This window comes from Strongyloides ratti, assembly GCF_001040885.1.
Source record: "Strongyloides ratti genome assembly S_ratti_ED321, chromosome : 2".
NCBI classification, from domain to species: domain Eukaryota; kingdom Metazoa; phylum Nematoda; class Chromadorea; order Rhabditida; family Strongyloididae; genus Strongyloides; species Strongyloides ratti.
This window is the reverse complement of record NC_037308.1, coordinates 13232453-13250380: the sequence shown is the minus strand read 5'-3', so window position 1 is coordinate 13250380 and position 17928 is coordinate 13232453. Positions and strand designations below refer to the sequence as shown.

The 17928-nt window shown below is 19.9% G+C and overlaps 7 protein-coding genes across 7 annotated transcripts; 2 read left to right on the top strand and 5 right to left on the bottom strand.

Moving 5' to 3' along the window:
* Nucleotides 1-1422: 1422 nt before the first annotated feature.
* Nucleotides 1423-2210, bottom strand: SRAE_2000421800 (Calmodulin-like protein 3; the record flags this gene model as incomplete). Its single annotated transcript, XM_024643061.1, has 3 exons — nucleotides 1423-1829; nucleotides 1902-2031; nucleotides 2082-2210. The coding sequence occupies 3 exons, from the start codon at nucleotides 2208-2210 to the stop codon at nucleotides 1423-1425; spliced, it is 666 nt and encodes a 221-aa protein (XP_024508770.1).
* A 1616-nt stretch (nucleotides 2211-3826) lies between these two features.
* SRAE_2000421700 (Actin-depolymerising factor homology domain-containing protein) lies at nucleotides 3827-4336 on the bottom strand (the record flags this gene model as incomplete). Its single annotated transcript, XM_024643060.1, has 2 exons — nucleotides 3827-4120; nucleotides 4172-4336. 2 exons carry the CDS (start codon nucleotides 4334-4336, stop codon nucleotides 3827-3829), a joined length of 459 nt encoding a protein of 152 aa, XP_024508769.1.
* A 1894-nt stretch (nucleotides 4337-6230) lies between these two features.
* SRAE_2000421600 (Sulfotransferase family-containing protein) lies at nucleotides 6231-6953 on the bottom strand (the record flags this gene model as incomplete). Its single annotated transcript, XM_024643059.1, has 1 exon — nucleotides 6231-6953. One exon carries the CDS (start codon nucleotides 6951-6953, stop codon nucleotides 6231-6233), a length of 723 nt encoding a protein of 240 aa, XP_024508768.1.
* Nucleotides 6954-8611: 1658 nt separating this feature from the next.
* SRAE_2000421500 (Probable tubulin polyglutamylase TTLL9) lies at nucleotides 8612-10258 on the top strand (the record flags this gene model as incomplete). The annotated part of the gene is made up of 6 exons (XM_024643058.1): nucleotides 8612-8691; nucleotides 8738-9173; nucleotides 9316-9432; nucleotides 9486-9943; nucleotides 10033-10166; nucleotides 10215-10258. 6 exons carry the CDS (start codon nucleotides 8612-8614, stop codon nucleotides 10256-10258), a joined length of 1269 nt encoding a protein of 422 aa, XP_024508767.1.
* Nucleotides 10259-11525: 1267 nt separating this feature from the next.
* SRAE_2000421400 (Neurotransmitter-gated ion-channel transmembrane domain and Neurotransmitter-gated ion-channel family and Neurotransmitter-gated ion-channel ligand-binding domain and Nicotinic acetylcholine-gated receptor, transmembrane domain-containing protein) lies at nucleotides 11526-13867 on the top strand (the record flags this gene model as incomplete). The annotated part of the gene is made up of 5 exons (XM_024643057.1): nucleotides 11526-11618; nucleotides 11682-11924; nucleotides 11980-12089; nucleotides 12573-12741; nucleotides 12887-13867. The coding sequence occupies 5 exons, from the start codon at nucleotides 11526-11528 to the stop codon at nucleotides 13865-13867; spliced, it is 1596 nt and encodes a 531-aa protein (XP_024508766.1).
* A 1316-nt stretch (nucleotides 13868-15183) lies between these two features.
* Nucleotides 15184-15888, bottom strand: SRAE_2000421300 (Splicing factor 3A subunit 2; the record flags this gene model as incomplete). Its single annotated transcript, XM_024643056.1, has 1 exon — nucleotides 15184-15888. One exon carries the CDS (start codon nucleotides 15886-15888, stop codon nucleotides 15184-15186), a length of 705 nt encoding a protein of 234 aa, XP_024508765.1.
* Nucleotides 15889-16421: 533 nt separating this feature from the next.
* Nucleotides 16422-16700, bottom strand: SRAE_2000421200 (Hypothetical protein; the record flags this gene model as incomplete). Its single annotated transcript, XM_024643055.1, has 1 exon — nucleotides 16422-16700. One exon carries the CDS (start codon nucleotides 16698-16700, stop codon nucleotides 16422-16424), a length of 279 nt encoding a protein of 92 aa, XP_024508764.1.
* Between the last annotated feature and the right edge of the window lie 1228 nt (nucleotides 16701-17928).

Genomic DNA, 17928 nt, shown 5'->3' with positions numbered 1-17928 from the left:
ATAAAATTTAGATTTTAAAATATATAAAATGATATGAAATATATTGTACATATAAAGGAAAGGTTTGACTAAAAATTAAGAAATAATCAAAAAGTAAAGAATGGAAAATTTTAAAATTGGTATATACATAAATATTTTAATGACAACACCATCTCCTGTCGTTATCTATCATATTTTTCTCTATTCTAGTCATCAAACACATATACAACATTCTTTTATTAACAAATAATAAAAAGAACCAAGAAAAAAAATATGTGGAATAAAATACATGTTCCTATATTTCAATTCCTGTTTTTAAAATATTAAATGACTTATAATTGGTATAAATGTTTAATTAACCAAATAATCATATTTATATGAGAATATGAATTTCAATTTGTTGTACTTTAAAATAAATAGTTTAAATCAAATATTACATTTTATCTATCGATTTCAAAATATGATAGGGGAGAACAATTAAATTGATAAGAATATGTCTAGTTGTAGGGAGACAATAAATAGTTAAAATAAATTTCGAAATATCAATATATTTTATCATTAAAAAAACTGGTATTATTTTTTTTTTTCCTACACTTTATAATTACTTTAAAATAAAAATTATATTATAAAAAAAAAATGTATACATACATTTAGAAACGTAAAAATAGCAATTAAATTTGTGTATGTATGTATGTATATTTCAAAGAATTTATTAGATATATATTGTTGTTGTATGAGTTGATAACTTTATGAACATCATGTTGCTAGGATGGAGAGGAAAAAGAGTTATAAGGATTTTTTTTTTCATTGGTAAAATATTACTTTTAAAATGTTAAAAATAAGAAAGAAAATACATTATTTAAAAATAAATATACAACATGATTGTAGTATGTGATAATTACATTAGAAAATAAAACGTTAAGAAAAATGAAGTTTTTTTTTTATATTTTTAGTATATATATATATTTTAAAATATGGGTATACTTGAAGTGAAATAGGAGTAACCATTTTTTTTTTAAAATAAAAAAAATATATCCAGTTATGTTTATATTTGTAAAAAAAAATGTTAGAAACAAAAAGTACGTTTAAAAAAAAATTTTTTTTTTTTTAAATTAATAGTTATTGATTGTTTAAATATAAATTTTTCTATTTCCTAAAGAAAAAAAAAAGAAATATAAAGTTTTTAAATTAAATTTTTTTTTTTAATTAATCTTCTTGTAAATATAAGATAAGAAAGAAAAACATTTGTAAAAATATAAAAAAAATATTCTTAGAAAATAATTTAATTATAATTATTTTGAAAAAAATTAATGAATAATTTATTTTTTTCTTCTTCTTATACATTAAATGAAATGTACAAGTAAGATATAGGATAAGAATGAGAAAAAAAAATATTTAATAATTTTAAAATTTAGATTAAATATCTTTCTTTTTCGTTCATCCTTAGGCAATATCTTCTTCAGTTAAATAATTTTTACATAAAAAGACAAATTCATCATAATCTAAAACTCTATCACCATCAATGTCATATTCTTTAAATATTGAATCAATTAATTGATGATCTTGTATACCACCAAATTCTTTCATTATATAATGAAAATCTTTTTTTGTAATACCACCACTTTCACTAACATCAAATGCTTGGAAACATTCTTTTATAAAATCATTCCAACTTTTTTGTTTATGTGATAATTTACCCATAAATTCACAGAATTCATCAAAATCTATCTGTTGGTTACCACGTTTATCTACCTCTTCAATAATTTTTTTTAAATCTTCAACTGTTGGATCGAGACCAAGATCCCTAACAGCTTTTTCCAATTCATCTAAACCTATTGCTCCAGAACGATCTAAAAAAAATTATATAAATATATATTAAATTATTATAAAAAATTATATAAAAAAAAAATATTAAAATATACCTGCATCAAACATATTGAAGACTGCTCGATATTCTAATAATTCTTCTTGTGTATATTTAGTTAAATCTGTGATTAATGGTTCTGTGGATAAGTCTACAGCCCCTAGATTAAGTCCTATATGTTCAATGCTCTTAAAATAATAAATTTAATTATTTTTTTATATGTAAATAAAAATCTTACCTTAAGTCTCATGTTTGTTGAAAAAGGTCCAGGAAGTTTAGCTGAAGACCGGATGCTTGATATTGGTGTCTGTTTCTTGAGAGCACTAGGCCGTCTAATGGTTAAACTAGATACTGAAGGATTTTTCATTCTGGTCTCTTTATTATACACTTTTTAGTCATTCATACACAGATGGGTGGTTGTAATTAAGAAAAAAAAAAGTAGAAAGTTTATCCCTACCTTTTTTGTAATAAATTATATATAGCCTATAAGAATAATTAATATAATCTACACATATATATATATATAGCAAGATTGATAAACATATATTTATGGTAATGACGTAAATAAAATATATATAAAAGAAAAAAAAAATAAATAAATGTATTAATAAAAAGAATTTGCTATGAAAAAGTGAGGTATAAAATTAAAAATATATATGTAAAATTTAAATGAAAGTAGTAAAAATATAAAGAAAAGTGGCTATTGATATAAAGACATTGTAATATGAAATGCCTTTTTAACAACTAAAAATAAGGACAATTTTCTTCATGAATCGATTGCTTCTAGAAGATAGAGGAGATAGTTAAATTTAATTTAAAGCATACCCAATAAATCTCTATATGTATGTTCCTAACCCAGGCAACAAAAGGAAGTTATAATGTTATGAGAAAAAGATATAGAAAAAATAACAATGTGATAACATATATACATATACATATATTTATATATAATATTATTTTTACTTACTTTCTTATATAATTATATAAGATATAAGACAAAGAATTATATTATATATCTTTAATTTTAAATACTAATATAATTTTTAATAATATTGATAACAAATAATAATAAAATATTATTTGTTAAAAATATATATTTTTATTTACAATATCTTTATATTATAAATAAATGGTAAACTAAAAAATACAAAGATATTTAAAAAAATAAAAGTATTAATTATAAAAGATATTTTATATTTAACATTATAATAATTTTAAAGTTAAAATGATATATATTTATATAATATAAGTACAATCTTTCTAAAATTAGTATATTATTAAAATTTAAAAGAAAAAAAGAGAAAAAGGTCAAAAACTTGTAATCATATAATCATAAACTATTTATAAAAAAAATAGTTTAAAAACAAAATAATCTTTAAGATAAAAGTCATACATAATTTACTTATGATAAATTTCAATTTTATAACATTTTTCATACCATATTTTTAATATAAAATTTTCTTAAAAAAAAAATGTATTATTATTATTTTTTCTTTTTAAATTTTGCTTTTATAATCAATGTTTTTTTTTTCTGTTATTAAAAATATATATTATATATACATTTATATACATATTTATATATTTTAATTAATATTTAATAATAAAAAAAAACAATTTAAAGATAGGATATATAGTTTATTAATGTTGTTTAAAATATATAATAATAAAAGGAAGGACTAAAAATTCAGTTCATATATTATATATCTTTAAAAAGACATTAATTTTATGTTGTTTTTTTTATGTTTGTTTAGAAAAAGTATTACATAATATTTATTAGCACTAAATGTGCCAAAATATATTATGTAAAAATTAAGGCATTTAATGGCACTGCATAAGAAATTTTATATGATGTTTCAAGTCAAAAACCAAAAGCCCGTGTTTTAAATTATGGTTTCACGTATATATATTTTAGAGTAGATGAAATGTATAATAAAAAAAAAATTCCTTTGATTTTATCTTCTTTTATATATATATATATTTTTTTTAAAGACGTTGACTTGACATCAATTCATGTTTTATAGCTTTCTCATCAATATCAGATAAATCAGAAGCTTGAACTTGCATAAGTGATTCAAGTCCAAGTGTTGCTTTAAGAGCAGCAACAGATGATGCGTAAAGCATACGTCTTCTAACTGGAGCATCATCAGGACAGAATTGAATAAAAACTATTTTTGATAATTTTGATGCACCTTCTGCTCCTTGTCTATGAACAGTTACCTCAACATCTACTGCTGCATATCGGCATTCTTTACCAGATCCAACGCAATTTTTCATTGCCTAAAGTAATATAATATTAATTAATTTAAAAATATTAAAAAAAAAATTTACATCTAAAAAATCTGAATATGGAGCACCTTTATCTCCTTTCTTTTCAACAATAATAGTTGTATCATCATCACTAATTCTAAAGATTATGTATGAATGCATATGCTTATTATGAAGTTCATCATAGACAGTCTTAACTGCTGAATCAACTTTAACTCCTGATGCCATAATTTAATAATAAATCTAAAAAATATAAATAAAAATCAAACATTAAATTATTGTAAAAAATTATTTAAAAAAAATAGTTTTTATACTTATAATTAATTAGAAGTAAAATTTTTAAAGATAATGAAATTGTCTTTGTGCAAAAATTAATAAACTTGAACAGTTTAAAAGATAAAAGTAAAGAATATAATATATGTTAAAGTGAAAATAATCACAAAATAGAAAGAGGTTGTATTTTTCTATATATCTAACACAATTAAAACACCACCGCTAGCTATATCAAATCACTCTTTTCTTTTTCCTCTTCTCCCAATCGTTATACATATTATATATTTATAATATATATATCTTTTGACAACATATAAATTTTCTGTTTTCCTCAACTTCCACCTCCACAAGAATGAGATTTATATTTTATATTGGAGTAAGTAAAAGTCATATAAATAATTTTTGTTAATAAAGATATAGACAAAGTCTGCTTTTGATTTATAAAGTATATATCTGATTTTAACTTTTCTTTTCTTTAATCTTCATAGATCATTTTAAAAATAAAGATGTATAGATACAATTATATTATTTATAGTAGATTTTTATAGTGGACATAAAGAATTTTTCAAATAGTAAAAGAGATAAATAAATTATTTGTAATAATAAATATATTTCTTTAAATTAGCAATTGTTATAATAATAATAAGAAATAATATATATTATATATAAAAATTATTTTTATTAAATATGATACAAAAAAGAATACTCTATTAAAATGAGGACATTATATAGAAATATATTTTTATATATTGTTGCAACTATCTCATCATAAAATAATAATATTTTAATTTTATTTTTTTTTTATCAATATAGTATTTTTATCCTCTTTTTCTTTCCTCTATACTCTTCCTCAAGTAATAGTATGTCTTACATTTTACTCTAAAGCTTATCTTCTACAAAAATTACAACGCATTTATTGTTTTTTTTTTTTGTAGAAATATGATGTATATATTTCATAGAAATATTAAATAATAGATATAAAAAAAATTTAATAAATTTTAAATAATTCTGTTTAGAAAAATTTGGTAAAAAATTTTGTCTATTCATTTTTTTAATACATATTTTCTTTGTTAGTTTAATTTTTTCATATTGTAAATATGATAGTATAAATTAAATTTGATTACTAATTAAAAATTAAGTTTTAGTGTATTTTATATCATTCAATATATTATTTATTGATGAAATAAATTTTTTTTGTAAAAAGTACATTCTTAAAAATATATCTTTTAAAATTTTTTAATATTTAAAATACTACTTTTAAAATAAATTTTAATAATAAAAATATTAAAAATTAATATATAATATTATTTATATAATATAACAATTAACAAATAGTAAGGGTAAAAAGATTTTGCAAATTAACAAAAATTATCTCTTCTTACATACTAAATTATAATCAACTACACCTTTAAACCTACGCTATCTTAATTTTTTTTTTTTAAATTTATTTTCCTTCTTGAAATAGAATACACATTTTAAAAAGCTTTTTCTATATTTTTTTTTTCATTTAGATTTTAAAATGCCATAGGTATGATTCATATATATAGATACATACATATAGACATAGACATAATAATGCACAAAATGTTTTAATATTGCTCTTTTTTTTTTTCTTAATTATAATTATTTTATTATGTTTTTAAAAAAAATATGAAATTAATTTAAAGTTAGAAATATAGAAAAAAATATATATATATTTAAAAATAATAATTATTATATAAATAAATATAAATTTTTATTTGTACAAACATATGTTTTATCATTTGATATTATATAATTTATAATAATAAAATTAAATAACAGCAAGAAATATTTATAATAAATAAAGATAGACAAGAAACTTTTATTTCTAATCTAACTTTGGGAAAGAAAAATTAAACATAATATAATCAGTATAATAAAGATTGACTAATTTTTTCATCAAATCTTTATCACCTCTTAAATAATTTTCAAACATTCCTCTTAACGGGGAATCAAATGTTTTATGTTCTGTATAATTATTTTTTAAATCATGTTGAATTTTATCTCTTAAATATTTTGATATTCCAATTTTTTTATAATAAATATCTAAATCATTGTATAATTTTGTCTTATTGGTATAATAAAAAATTGTATATTTATCTTTTTCTTCATTTAAATGACATTTCCAAGATTGTGGCATAAAATGATAATCTTCCATTGTTTTTGGAAATAAAAAACCAGTGTCATGGAAAATTTTTGCTCTTCTATATATTTCATTAACAAAACATTCAATATCATAACCACAACCATGACATTGTGTAGCTTTATTTTTACTTTTCATTCTTTCACGTACACACTTATCAAGAAAACCACTCAAAAATCTATCAATAGGATCTCTAACAATAAAATAATAATAATATTTCTTGTTATTGGGATAATTAATAAAATTTCTTAATTTTTTTCTATTATTAAGAACAGCTGGTGGATTAGAACATGTCATATAATCATACATCTTTTCAGTTATTGAAATATTTTTTTTTAAATATATTTTTGGATTATAAAATAGACACATTATTTCTTCCATTACAGTACTCATACTTTTTGTATTCATACAATATATTAATTTATTATCTGGTGCCACTCTATAATCAGCATTAAAATTTCTTATATAATGTAACTTTCCATCTTTACTATTAAAGATAAAAGGATTTAAAAAAAATTCTAAAAAAAAAAATTAATAATTATATAATTAAAAAAAATATTTAAAGGTAAACTTTCCTTGATAAATAACTAAAGCAATAAAAAATAATCCACAATAAACAATATAAACTTTTAAGCATTCAACTATATTTGCTCTTCTTTTCAAACTAATCATACTAATGAAAATTATATTACAAAAATATTTTTGTTAAAAATGTTAAAGGATTATGATTATTTATATACAAAATATTTAAAAAAAAACTAGTGAAAAAAACTAAAATACAATGATTATAATCAAAAAATCTTATTATTATTTTTTAGTATTAAAGTATATATTTTATCTTTATTCAATATCATAAATAATTTAGTTCCTTTTTTTTTATTCTTTATCTAGAAGAGAATTGTTTTTTAAATCTATGAGAGATACATTTTTTTTATTTTTATGATTTTTATTTGGTAAAATATAACTACATTTGACATTTAAATATTTTAAAATTAGGGTAATTTAAAAAATAAAAATCTTTTTTTTTTAATTTCTTATGAGTATCTTTTTAAATCCAGATACTATATTATAATAAAAATCAATTGATTATAAATCTTTTTTATTATAATTTTAAAATAATATCTTTTTTATTAAAATTTTTTAATTGTACTATTTTTATGTAATGTGTTTTGATCATTTGTTTTACCTATTTTTATATATTATTAAAAGTAAATATTGTAATTTGATTTATATTTAGTAATATTATATTATCAAGCCTTTTATGATTGGTTATTTTTATTTCAATAGTCAAAGTTTTTTTTGTGGTTATGGAAATTTAATTTTATCTTTAAAATTAAAATATCCATAAAAAGATAAAAGATTTTTAATTATAAAAAGATAACTCAAAATATTTCTTTTAAATATACTTTATAAAAATTTTTTATCGTCAAATAAGTACTTTATTAGTAATAAATATTAGCTTTAAATAAAAGTATTAATTTAAATTTATATAAAATTTCATAATCAATCAACCCAATCAAGCATTTCAAAGTTTTAGCTACATCAATCTTTTTTAATGTAAACATATTTCAAATTTTTTTATAAATTAATGATTGCTTTACTTCACATACCTTGTAAATATTTAAATAATCAGACAGATATATATTATTTAAATAACTAAAGTTAAAACTTAAAAATTATCAACAAAAAGAAAAATAATTAATTTGCTTTTTTTTTTAATAAATCAAGATTTATTTTTTCTTTTGACAAAAAATAAAGATGTTTCAACTATTAATATTTTTTTTAAATATTAAAGTATATTTATAATAAATATAATATTTTGTGTAAAAAGATTAAATATTATGAAATAAAATGAAGCGTATATTTTTATAAAGTAAGTAAAGAAAAACTTTTTTCAAGTAATATACAAATTTAAAATGGGTTTTAAGGAAGTGTAAATAAAATTTATAACTTCCGATTAAAGTAATAAATGAACCAAAAAATGTTTTTAAAAATATATCAACTATAACAAAAGAATAAAATTTTTATGGTTTATTTTATATAATTTTTTTTAGAAAATTTCTTGAATGTCTTCCAAAACTATTGGTAGTGAGATAAAATCTTTAAAATCAAATAATATTAATAATGATAAATATAAGGAAAATAAGTAAGTTAAATATTTTTCATAACAACCAATGCAATTAAAAATTTAGGGACACAAAAATTTATTGGAAATGTGCTTTATCAAATACTATTTATGAAGTTTTAGTTAATAGAAAAAATTATTATCAAACTCAGAATGATTCATGGAATTTTTATTGGGTCAACAGAGAGTGGATGAATACAAGTTTTGATAAACATAAATTTAAAGATAATCAATTGGTTTGCCATTTTAGAAATGATCATGAATTGACAAGAAAGGATAATTTAATAAAAAATTTGAAGAAAGCTAAAAAAATTCCAGAACTTGAAAAAAATCTTAATTTTATACCATTAAGTTATGTTTTACCATCTGAGTGGCATTTATTTGTTGAAGAATTTAAGAAGTACAACAATGATAATATTTGGATTATGAAACCTGTTGCTGGTGCTCAAGGTAAAGGCATATTTTTGTTTAAAAAATTAAAAGAGATAACTGAATGGAAAAAGGTTAGTTTTTATTAAATTTTTAAAATCTAAATTTATAATAAAAAAAAGCACAAAAATATTATTTCTTAATGAGTTTACGAAAAAATATATAGTTTGATAAACTTTTTTAAATCTCAAAAGCGTACTAAAATATTTTTTTTAGAAAGACTATTCTTCTGATTGTGAAGCATTACCATATGTAACTCAAATGTACATTAAACATCCATATTTAATAGGAGGAAAAAAGTTTGATATCCGTCTTTATGTTCTTGTTAGAACGGTATTTATAAAAAAAAAACTTTTTTCATATATGCTTTTTCTTTTATTTTTCAGTTTCGTCCTTTAACAGTATGGGTTCATAGAGAGGGCTTTGCAAGATTTAGTCATTCAAAATATGATTTATCTTGTCATGAGAATGCCTATGTACATTTAACAAATGTAGCTATAGCTAAAACAGCTGGTGACTTTGATCCTGAAAAAGGTTTAAAATGGTCATTAAGAAATTTATTTCGTTATATAATGGCTGTTCATGGAGCCGGAGTGGTAAGAAAAATTCAAGATGATATTGGAAATATTATTATAACTTCCCTCAAGTCAGTTCAACCATTAATGATACAGGATAAACATTGTTTTGAATTATATGGTTATGATATCCTTTTAGATGAAAATTTAAAAGGATGGTTATTAGAAGTAAATGCATCACCATCACTTACTCCTAGTAGTCAGGATGACTTTGAAATGAAATTTCGTGTTCTTAATCATATGCTTGATGTATTAGATTTAGAAAAAAAGTAAATTATTTTTAAAATATATCATTTGTTAAGTTAAAAAAAATGATTTTTACATAAACTTTAATTATTTTTTAATTTACATTTTATAGGCTTCTTGGAAACGAAATAGAAGTTAATGGTTTTGATTTATTGATAAAGAATAATGAGATAGTTTATAGTAATTCTTATATACCAAAAGAGAATGAAATTAATCCACTTATTTCAACTTTAAATATTAAATTAGGTAAGTTTAGATAAATGTCTTAATTAATTATAATAACTTAATTAACAGGACATTACGTAAAACCAATGGAAACACCATTTCATAATGTATGAAAATTTTTTATTTTAAGTAAAAAAAAAAAAGATATAACAGATGGATATTATCATTAATTAGCACAAATGTTCTTTAATAAACGATTCTCTTTTATCTCATACTTACCAATGTCATACCTCATTTTAAATAAATATATATATATTAACTCTGGAAAAATTATTGGTCTTTTAATTACCTTAATAAATAACTCATTATTTCAGTGCCTTCTTTTATTTATCATTTATTCATCTAATATACTTATAAAAACTCATAAAATTTAAACATAATATTATATACCTTAATCACAATTTTCTTCACTTTTCTTTCTTATCACAAATTAAATATAAAACACAAAAAAGATAAAATAAAGGGAAGAAATATTAAGATAATCAAAAGATTAAAAAGTATATATAGTTAAAAGATATTTATAATAGTTTTCTTCAAAATTATGTCTTCAAAATAATGTTGCCCTTTATTATTATAAAGTAATAATTAGTAAAAGTGCTTTTTAATAAAAAGGAAATTGTCAACTGTCTTTTATGATTTCAAGGTGGATATTATATTAACATCTATCAACATTTGTCTTATTTATTATAAATGAAGTTGTCTCCTAAATTTATTGTCACTTCTAATACTTCTTCATTTCTATTATATTTGTCAATTTTTTCAAATGTTTTTTTTATTATAATATAAAAAAAAGTCTCTATTTATAGTTACCAAAAATTGTAAATCTTTTTTTTATCACAACATTAATTTTATCAAAATTACAAACTTTTTTCTTATTTAGAAATAATTTTTATTTCAAAATGTTCTTTCTTCCTTTCATCCCATTATCTTTTATAATATATCCCTTTATACCAAAAATCTCATTTCAATATTTCATTCATATCAAAATTATTATATTTTTTTTTAATCATAAACTTTCTTTTTCCTTTTTTTTAAAAAGACAATAAAGATATGATGTAATCATAAATTTAATAAATATATAATTTGTATTTTTAAATTGTTACTTTTCATTCAAATATATTTCTCCAGATTCAATTCTTTATAAATGTATAAATATCCTTCTCAAGGGTGGAGTTTTATTAATATAATTTGAAATATTTTCTCTCTCACATCTTTTATTTTATGCGCATATTTACTATATTATTTGTTATCACAAAAAAAAATTTTTCATTCACTATTTTATTTTTAATCTTATGACGTTTAAGTTATCATAATTATTAAAGAAACAATTAAAATAACTTTTTTCTTTCTTCTTTTCTTTTTTTTTGGTAAAATTTGGTAATGAAGAAATATTATTTTCATCTTTTAACAATTATTGTTTTTTCTACGATTATTACAAACGCAAGGTATACACAGGAAGATTTCAGAGATAAAGTAATTTTTATATTATATTTTTATTAATATTATTATTATTATTATATAAAATTTTAATTTAAGGTTTCTGTTCTTGGTGATCAAATTGAAAATGTTCATCATACAAAAGAAGAAGAAGAAAGAGTATTACATAAAATTTATGAACCTGGTTCTTCAAAAAAATTAACAGAACATTTGATGGGTAATCATAATCCAAATGCTCCACCAGATGGAGTATTAGAAGTTCATTATGAAATGGAATTAGTTCATATTCTTGGAATTGACGAATTAAAACAGACAATGACAGCATTAGTTTATGTAGACGAGGTTTCTCTTTAATTATTTAAAAACAAAAATTAATTTAATTAAATTTTAATTTTAGAAATGGATAGATCCTTCATTATCATGGAATCCAAAAGAATTTGGTGGACTTAATAAGACATGGTTACCAATGCATGTCATCTGGATGCCTGATATAATTATTTTTAATATGTAAGTTTTAACAATTTTATAATCTTACTTTTATTTTATTTATTTATTTTTTATGTTTATATTGTTACAATATATATGTATATCTATAAAATAGATAATAATACTTTTCTTTAAATAACTTTTGAATATGATAACAATTACTAGTAAAAATGTTGCATGTTTTGTTTTAAAATAGAAAGAAAATTATCATAAAATGTTATTATTTTTATTACCATTCAAATTAATGGGTTAATCATAAAACAATCAAATAAGTTTTTGATAACATTATTGAGTTATTTATTATTAAACTCTTCTTTATTATAAAAATGTTTTATAATTTCTCTAGTTAAAACTTTAAAAGACATATTAATATTTTTAAATTCTTATGAGAATATAATAAAAATAAAATATTTTAACAAAAATTATATATATAATATATGTAAAAAAAAAACTAGAGAAATTTATTACATAAAAATTTTCTTTGTTGTTAACACTAATATACAGGGTATCGGCTTCTAGGCTGCATCATGAAGACCTCCTTTCAAAAGTAAGAGCACCAGTAGTTGTTTATTCCAATGGTACTGTAGAATGTTCTCATCCAGCTGTTTATACGGTATCTTGTGAAATTAATATCCGCCATTTTCCACTTGATGATCAAAGATGTGCTTTAGAGGTAAATTTTAATTTTTAATAAAAAAAAAAATATATATATACATAGAAAATAAAATTTATATTATTTAAAAGATAATTATTTTAGTAATTATACTTATTATCTCATTATTAACCTACGCAATTACTATATTACATTTTTATTTTAGATTGCCAGTTGGGCGTATAGTTGGGAAAAAATACGTCTACTACCACATGTGGAACATTCATTGGAACATTATACACCTAATGAAGAATGGCATTTACAAAATGTTAAGGTAAAAAGAAGTGAATATGAACATGAAGGAATTTTAGTATCACAAATTGAATATGAAGTTAGTGTAAGAAGAAAACCATTATTTTATATGGTTACATTAACATTTCCATCATTTGTAATGTGTTCCATTAGTATTGTTGGTCTTTTTGCTAGATTCTCAACAACTGGAGAAAGAGAGGAAAGATTTACATTAGGTGTTACAGCTATATTAACGATGGCTGTTTTATCATTGGTTGTTAGTGAAAAAGTTCCTCATAGTTCAACATCTGTCCCACTTTTAGTTGCATATTTTTTATTTAATATGGTTTCTGTATCATTTGCTGCAATGACAACAGGTGTTGTTATGAAAATTCATAGAAAAGGAAGATTTGGTAAAGAACCACCAAGTTGGATAATGAAATTATTTATGTTAAAAGAAAATCCTAATATACCATTACCTGAGATTCAATTAAAAAGTCAATTATCTAAACCAAAAGAAGTTATAATTGAACATGATGGTATTAATTCAAGTAAGACAACTTTAAAACATTCTGAAAGTGATGATATGAATGGTTTAATAAATGATAAATTAGAATCTGAATATTATGGTGAAAAAGAATATTACTCAAAAGGATCACTTGGTACTGATTCAGAAACAATGTATGGAGTAAGATTAAGAAAAATTAAAAAAATATCCACAAGACTTGATGATTATCTTCATTGTATTCAATGTGATTATTGTGATCATGAATGTAGAAATCAAATAACAAGTGCCAAAATAAAACATGAATATAATGGTTATGTAAGAATAGCAGAAAGACTAGATTGTGTCTTCATGTGGATATTTCTTAGTGCTGTAACACTTCCAGTAGTTATACTTTTTTGGATGATGTAAATTAATATATGTTTGTTTACTTTATAAAACTTATTAAAAATTTTAAACGCTAATAAAATATCATACTAGTATAAATATAATATCAATAAATAAATTTATTATAATAATTTTTATTTTTATTTATTTTATAATATAAAGGTAAAAAAAATGAATACAAAAAACAGATATCAACAAATGTATATATTTAAAAGTAAATAATTTATTATTTTTTTGATAAAATTAAATTTTTCTACATAATAAAAAAAAATTGGCGTTTTTCAGTTTTAATAAAGCCATATTTTTATTGATCTTAACTTTCTTTAACGTAAATCTTAACTAACTCTCACTTCCATCGGCTGTCTCCAACATCTTTCTATTCAAAAGTTTACCATGTTTGAACAAATTATTAATGACTTCCATTTAATTTAGCATGATATTCCTAAAATAAATAAAAAATTAGTTGATTAAATATATCCTTTTAACTTACATTTTTTGATATTTTAAAATAATAATATGTAGATATATCATTTCAAAAATTGTTTGATAAAGTATGTTTTTGTTTTGAGAATTTTTAAAAATAATTTTATTACATTAATATAATATATTTTTAATCTTTGTAACTTATTTAAAAATTGTTATTTTAGAAGAATTTTTTTTTGGAATTGGTTAATAAATTATTTATATCAATCTACATCATATGTCATTTTTGGTGATTGCATTTATTATTATTCAAGTTTATTTTTTTATCATTTTATTCAAAAACTTTATTGATTGTATATTTTATTTTAGAAAATTTTAGTTTAAAAATCTTTTATGAAACCATAACACGATGTTCTGAAAGGTTTTTTCTAAACATTTGTAGTATTAGATTTCAACTACTTTATTTTCAAAGATAATATTTCAAACCATAGTATCAAATAATTGATATTTAAAAATATTATAAAAAAATTTTTCTATTTTAAAATAGTCATAATTTAAAATTAACACATTAAAAATAAACGAGAATATATTTAATTAAATTTATTGAAAAATAAGGCTGACCAAAATTGAAAAGTACATTAGTATAATATTAAGTTAGATATTTTTATTTGATCAAATGTCAACCTTTTTGTAATTCTATGTTTTTTCAAATAATAATATTTTAAAATAATTTCTATGATTACATAACAATTAATCAAATAAATAAATTTTTATTCCATTCATTACAAAAAATTATCTGTGCCTTTTCTGTACAACCATACAGTTTAAATTTTTTATAAACCATAAAAATAATATGTGTACTGTTAGCAAACCACTCACACGTAATATGGGATAAATACAATTTCATTAACTATCTGTTATTCTGTGACTCCAAATCGAGGAGTAGCACTAGATGGAACTAATGTTTTGTCTGGTTTAAAAGCAAACTGAAAATAAAATTGTTTTGTATCCTCATTCCAATCATACCAAAAAATATCTTCATTTTTATCTACTTCCTTACTAGGCATTTTAAAAGCTATTGTTTCATAAGGTTCTGCTGCAAATATTAAATATTGCCATTTTTTATCAGGAGCCTCAACTTTTTGTTCAAATGCTGACATGAAACGATGTTTAGGTATTACACCTTGACCAATATCTGGATAGTCTATTTGAAATAGAAAACCACATTGTCCTGTTGATGGATCAAATTGTTTCGTTATTTTATATCCTGGATGACCTATTTTTTGAAATTTTTTTATCTCTGGTTTTGCTGCTTGATTTTGTTGTTGTTGCATAAAAAGTTGAGCATCAGCTGAGTCTTTAGCAGCACGTCTAGCCAAATTTTGTTGATGTTTTTTTCCCTGAGTATGAGCTAAGTATGATCCTTCATTATTATGTAATGTAAGACAAAGTTTACATTCATAACTACCTAGATGATTTTTCATAAAATAAGGATCTTTTGATAAATCAATCATTTCCATAGCCAATTGGCGAAGCCTTTCTCTTCTATCTACATTTGCTTCCGAATAGGAGGCTTGTCCTCCACCACCAGTTTTACCTCCAGCTCTATTTTGAAAGTCCATTTTAAAAAATTTTAATATTAATACTTAGAAAAAAAAAATACAACAAATTAAGTAATACTTTACCAATGAGTAAACAAAATGTAAAGTTTTCCAAATAAGATATTGTATTAAAAATTATAAGAAACATTTTTTTATTTTATTATAAGAAGAAATTATTTATAAATAATAAAATAATATTTTCATGAATTTATTATTAAAATATTTTTAGAAAAAAAAAGTTTAATATTAAAATGAACAAAAAAATGAAATTTATTACTAAATATATAAATTAGAAAAAAAGATAATAAATGTATGAGATTCACAATGCCATTTAAATTAAAGAATTAATTAAATACATTATAATATAACAGTACATTTAAAATTCAAAATATATTCATCAAGTTATAATTTATTCAAGATATATTATCACACAAATGATTTAATTAATTATAAATTATACAATATTTAATAGTTTTGAAGTCTTTACTAAACTAATATAAGTAATAATTTTTATTTTTACAATATTAAGATAAAATCATTATAAAAAATTCATTTTAATTTTTGTTACCAGCAAAAGTTTTTTGATAGTTTGTTGCTTTCTTATAAACAATTGTTGGTTTTTTTGGTTGTATAGGGCTTGCTTTAGTCACTGGAGGTGTTGGTGCAACAACTGGTGGTGGAGTTACGGGTGGTTTTTTTGCTGGTGCTGGTGCTTGTGCTGGTTTAGCAAAAAAATCAACATCATCTAAATCGACATCACTTGAATCTTTTTTAATTCCTCCATTTGATCCATCTAAAGCTTCTGGTGGAACGTAAGCACTTTTATCAGCCATAATTTATTAAAAAAATAAGGTGCAAAATGTTATAAATTATTAAAAAAAATAATTCTATTAATACTATAAAATTAGTAATAAAATTTGTATTCTAATAATATATTAAAATTTATATGATAAAAAAATTTTCTCTTTTATATTATTATAATATAATTACATTGCAAAAATTATTACCTAAAATTATTATTCATTTATTCTATAAAAATTTAATTATTATATTTAACATAACAATTGTAAAAAAAAAATTATTTAAATTTATTATAGTTTTCCGATTCATTTTACATTTTAAAAAGGTAAATATCAAAAGTGTATAATTCAATTAAATATTAATTTATTTTTTAATGGCACCAACTATTCTTTTTATATATATTTTATATTTTAATGATTCTATTAAATGATTTATAAAAAAATAATTTATATAGATATTTTCATAATTTTATGTATAATACTTAAAAAAAAAAGATAAAATATTGAATATTTATTAATTATTAACAATTCATCTTGTGTATATCTTTTTGAATTTATTATTATATATACTAGATAATGAAAATTTACTTTGACTATTATTATTATTATTATTTTTTTTTCATAAAAATAACATTTATATAATAATATTATTATTACTTATTCATTTATTAATTTAATGATTTTATTGCTATTTTAAGATAAATTTATAGTATTTTTCATTGAAAAACAATACTTTTTGTAGTAATAATTAATGAATAAGTAACAATAGTAATATTTTTTACAAATATTACATTAAAAAATATTCCACCTTTTCTTTTGTTTTATAATATAAAAATATTTTCTATTGTTTAATGATTTTATTTTATATTAAAAAATTTTTTTTATCTATTAACATTATTAAAATATAAAAAATAATTTATGTTTTTAAATACAAAAGTTTCATATATATATATATTATATTGTAAAAAAGATTTTAAAATGTATAATATATTAAATTTATTGTTGTTGTTAACTCTTTTGAAAATCATCAATATATATATATATACTCATTTTACAATTTATTAATGTAACTCATTTTAAATATAGGTGAATATGGCACAACTACCATATTACTAAATTTATTATAAAGTTATATATACAAATACATTGATAGATAACTTTATTTACTAAAATAGATAATATTTTTTATTTTTTGACATCTTGTTTTTTTTTTCTTATTAATCTATTTTATACTTCATCTTTTTTCCTAGTAGTGCCGTAT